We start from the raw sequence: 4,940 nt of genomic DNA, 5'->3' as shown, positions 1-4,940 counted from the left end.
TTTCCAATCTAAAACAATATTAAAGAAATAAATAATGAACTTTGGTAATAATGTAACTTATCCAAACCCACATGCCATGCGCATAACAACATAATCTGCTGGTAATGTACGTTTCTGTAAGTTTTTAATTAATAAAAATATTTCAAGAAACAATAGTGGTCAAAATTGTGACCAAATATTAACTGTGAGAAATTAATTAGAATAGAGAGAATAATATTTTTATCATTTTATATGGGTAAACTATAAAAATAGTTTTTTTTGTTTGTCTCAAATTACATTTTAGTTATTTATGTTTAAAATATTACATTTTAGTCACTTACATTATCGTTTTTTATGAAGTGGTCACTCTACCATTAAATTCCGTTACCTCCCTAATGACAGTCCTCGTGGCAGTCCAAATGGATTTTAAATGCCGACTTATATGTCCAGTTACTGGGATGAAAATAGGTTTTATATTAAATAACTTTAATTTGGAATGTCAGGTAGGAGATCTAAGTTGGCTTTAAAACTCTTTTAGACTGCCACGTAGGACGCCGTTAGGGAGATAACGGAACTTAATGGTAGATTGACCACTTCATAACAAAACGGTAACGTACGTAAGTGACTAAAACATAACATTTCAAACATAAATGACTAAAATATAATCCGAAGCAAACAAAAGTGACTATTTTTATAATTTACCTTTTTTTATGGTCAAAACATATAAAAGAATATCTCAAAAACAAATGGGTATGCTAATACAGCAGCAAAAGCAATGAGAAAAAAGTTTCAAAATTATGGAATTATTCTAATTCTTCTCATTTTAATCAATTACAGCCTCAGAAATTGGTAGTTAATTACAATTAGAAACTCTCTCTAAACGAGAAAGATACATAATTAATTAACTAATTCATATTCCTCCACCCTTTAATCAAACAAGTAGGAGGGTGGTATTCAAATTTCTTGTCTCTGTATATGTCTAAGCAACTTAGGGTGCTGCTCCTCCTCCTTGTGCATATTTTTTCCAATCCACCAAACGCCTCAAAAACTCTTTAACCTGTAAAATTATAGTAAGTCCAAAATTAGGTTCGAAAATAACAAAAAAAAGGGTATAGATCAAAGTTAAGAATGGAAAATTGCATGGGAAGATCAAGAATCATGCCTCAGATGGTTCTTGGAGAGTATATGAAGCATTTGTTTCCTTGGGTACTTTGGAAACAAGAATCCCAAACCCTTGTCCTCTATCACGTAAAACCTAGTCAGACAAAATGTGTGTTTAATTTCACTTAAAATCCCACATTCTTTAATAGAAATCATAAGCTTATCACAATTAATTATGATTAGATACCTTGAATGCATCTTCATCAGTTCGATCGTCGCCAATGTAGATGGGTAAAACATCATTTGAATTGCCATATCCTATACACATCAAAATGAACAAAGCTAAAATTACTACTATATTATGGTAATAAAATATGATATTCAAACTATTTTTTTTGTTTAATTGGTATTTAAATGTAGAAATGGAAAGTTAAGTGGGTACTTTTTCTTTATATTTGATTAACACTGTCAGATTATAGACCGACAATTAATATTCATTTGAATATTGATAACATTTATCTAAGCTCATCTCAATGCTTGACAGCATTTTATTAATTGTCGGCTCAAAATCTAACGAGGTTAGTTATGTAGCAAGAAAAAAGAAAAAGGAGAAAATTAAAAGAACCTAGTGCCGCCAATAAGAATTCAAGGGCTCTTCCTTTGTCCCACTTGATGGTTGGGCGAATCTCCAATACCTGTTTGAATGGAATCATTAAGATTAGTAATTTAATTCTACAAGCTTTATATTTTATGAAATGATATGAAAGATATATGTACCTTCCTCCCTTGAGTTAGTTTAAGCTTAGGGTACTGGTTGAGTACTGATCTAACTTGTTCAGCCAAGGCACCCCAACTCTGCACAAAAACAGTAAGAGATTATTAGCGTTTGAAACGTCACTGTACCATAAAAGAAAAAGAGTGGGTACCTTTTCATCAACACGTCGAAAGTGTACGGAGACACAAAACTTGTTATTTTCCACCTTGGCTCCCCCAATCGATTTTGTTCTCTCTACCAATGCTTTATAAACCTGCAAATTTAACCCCAAACAAATGAATCGAGATGCATTGTCGCTTTCCTTGTTAACCTCAAATTTCAAGTCAATTCCATAATCAACAGACCTCATCAATCATGGGCAAGAATTCACTGGCAGGTTGGAAAAGAATTCCCGGGTTACCCTGAAAAAATAAGAGAAAATTAGAACCACATACACACACACAAGGAAACAACGAAGAAGCAAATGTAATTGCAAAAAAGTACAACACTGATCTTCTTACTTTCTTGTTTTTGCATCTTTTAGATGGTCCCTTGATGTCCATACCATGGCTACCCGCATAGTAAAGGCCAGGCAATTTTACAAAGCTGTAAACCTGTTGAATCCCACCATGAAAAAATCAATCAACCTGCTCCATTATAATGGTAGTACGTTTCTGAAGGAAAAAAAATGTACCTTGTCTCGGCACCTTCCGGTCACTATTGCTGTTGGAAAATATCTAGCAACATCCCTTACAGCTGCTCTCATCTGATAAGAGACAAACAAGTTTTGTCAAGGATTTAGACCAAACTGTGATGAACAATAGTGGTTACTTTAGTTTTACCTCTGTGGACATGAAAGCTTGATCCGGGTCTTCAACAATAGGTGAAAGTGTGCCGTCGTAATCCAAAAACATCACAATCTGTTTTCCTTTGGAAGCACCCACTATTTGCTCTAACATACTCAAAGCTGAAGGATGATGGACCTGTTTTCATTCAACAATATATATATATATAAACACAAGGGTTCACCAATGGTAATCCAAGTGAAGAAGGGAGGAATGGAACCCACAATGGAAGGAGAAGAAGACTTGATACGGGTAGGTGAAGAAGCTCTCATGGAATCTACCAAACCATTGATTTTGTTATCTCCTTTTTCAGCTTCAAACCTCTTCATGAATAACATCTTAAGTTCTGTTGGTGATAAGGATTTGGTCACTGGTGGTAATAAGTTTCTTAAACCAAGCGATTTCACGTCAACAGCCACCACATTTTGTTGATTAGTCATTCCTATAGATTTCTTTTTCTTACTCTTCCCTTTTATCCCCTGTATAATTTCAAAACCCAAAACCAAAACTTTAATCACAGATAACCAAAAAACATTAAAATCAAATATTCAATGCCACGAAGACTGGGATACCTGAACCAAACAGAGTGTAGAAAAAAGAAAGAACAGAGACGATGGCAATGAAAGCAAAGGTGATGAACAAGGCACAAAAGGAACTGGGATTTTGGAGTCAATTTATAAACTTGGTTTCACAGCACCAAGAACCAAACACCCATAACTTTCCATGCCACCTGTACTTTTCGACTCTCTCTCCAGGGACCACTAATTTGATTCCATGAAATATTTCTCACCCTTGATTGAAAAAATAAAGTACTTTTTCTTTTTTAATTTACAGTAAGTTATTGTGTTGACAAATGATATAAAATGCACTTGAAACTCATTATTGTTAAGTTGGGAATAAACTAAGTTACCAAACTCTTTACACATTGACAACCAGGATTTAAGGATTGAAGTGTCGTGTTCCATTTCAAGGGTACTACTTGGTTTTAACTTGGGTTTTTTTTTCTTAATTTCCTTTTGAAGTGGGATTCTTTTTATTTGTTTTGATACATTTAGCTTGAGATTTTATATGATAAAAGTGATGGGATACGGTGTCGTGTGTTTAACTTATTTTTTATTTCACACGCTACAGTATTGTTATAATATTTAATTTCATCGTCATCGCTGTTTATACACTAATCGCAAGTAAACGTACCGTCCATTCAAATCCACCTTAAAAAGTTATTGTTCCACCTTTTATTTTGTAATGTGTATTTTTGTTTCACATTATGTGTATACCTTGTGTGGGTTATGTCTAGTTTTTTATGAATTAATTTCATTTTTACTTGATTCTTCCTTTATTGTTCGTCATGAGAGTTATGTCTTAATTAAAAAACTCGTGAAGGGTGAATGGAATTTCCTTTAATTAAATATTCAACAAAAAAGTTCTTAGGAGTCCCTAAGTAATTGTTTTATAAATAAAAAGTAAGATTTTATAAATAAAAAGGCAAAAAAATAATTATTTTCCTAAGTAATTAAAAATATATAGGGACTATTTATTTCTGAATTAAAATGAATATAAAATTGTAAAAAAAACTAATCTTTTAGCTATAGAATTGAATCAATTTTCACCATTTTAAGTATTCAAATTTTAACAAAGACTTCTTTTCTTTTATTTTCTAAAAACCTTACTTTATATATACTAAAGTTATTACATTTAGGACTAAGTTCTAATTATATTATTTTGCTTCCTTTTGGTTTTAATTTTGTTGCAATTTTTTTTTGACATTAACTTAAAAATGGATTAATTATGAAAATAACTCAGGTGTAAAATCTTATACAAAAATGACATGTTTTCTATAGTGTACGTCAGTGTTGCCATTCTCATTGGCCGTACACCCCGTCATCATTGAGCAATCATTAACTTTTTTTAAAAAAAAATGGGTGCGCCAAATTAAATGTTTTTCAAATTTTTGGTCTATTTGCATGTTAAGTTTATCCCCTTTTAAAATTAAATTTAAATAACTTTTAAATAATATAAGAATAACAAAAATAAGCCCTTCTTTTTTTTAAACAATAAACTTAAAAAAATTATATAAAAGCCTTATTTAAATTACCCAAATATATCCCACAAAAATTTTCTCAAGTTTATCTAAATTTAATTTTAAAAAGGGGATAAACCTAACATGCAAATAGACCAAAAATTGAAAATCATTTAATTTAGCGTCGCAATACTCTACAGTGGCACCTTTTTCTCATCCAATGTAAATGGTAATTGCTTTA

The 4,940-nt window shown here is 31.6% G+C and overlaps 1 protein-coding gene across 2 annotated transcripts; it reads right to left on the bottom strand.

Annotated features, from left to right (window-relative positions):
* Positions 1-755: 755 nt before the first annotated feature.
* Positions 756-3,335, bottom strand: LOC105786125 (probable trehalose-phosphate phosphatase D). Of its 2 annotated transcripts, XM_012612435.2 has the most exons (12): positions 3,252-3,335; positions 2,904-3,158; positions 2,677-2,817; positions 2,529-2,600; positions 2,356-2,448; positions 2,200-2,256; positions 2,007-2,108; positions 1,858-1,935; positions 1,706-1,775; positions 1,328-1,398; positions 1,142-1,234; positions 756-1,036 (listed from the first exon to the last, which is right to left on the bottom strand). In XM_012612435.2, the coding sequence occupies exons 2-12, from the start codon at positions 3,117-3,119 to the stop codon at positions 968-970; spliced, it is 1,062 nt and encodes a 353-aa protein (XP_012467889.1). In that variant the 5' UTR covers positions 3,120-3,158; positions 3,252-3,335; the 3' UTR covers positions 756-967. The 2 variants fall into 2 exon arrangements, with proteins under 2 accessions (XP_012467889.1, XP_052484134.1); XM_052628174.1 differs by having other exon boundaries at positions 2,200-2,448.
* Between the last annotated feature and the right edge of the window lie 1,605 nt (positions 3,336-4,940).

This window comes from Gossypium raimondii, chromosome 1 (assembly GCF_025698545.1).
Source record: "Gossypium raimondii isolate GPD5lz chromosome 1, ASM2569854v1, whole genome shotgun sequence".
In the NCBI taxonomy this organism is placed as follows: domain Eukaryota; kingdom Viridiplantae; phylum Streptophyta; class Magnoliopsida; order Malvales; family Malvaceae; genus Gossypium; species Gossypium raimondii.
Note: the sequence above shows the minus strand (reverse complement) of the source record. Positions and strands in the feature narration are given on the sequence as shown.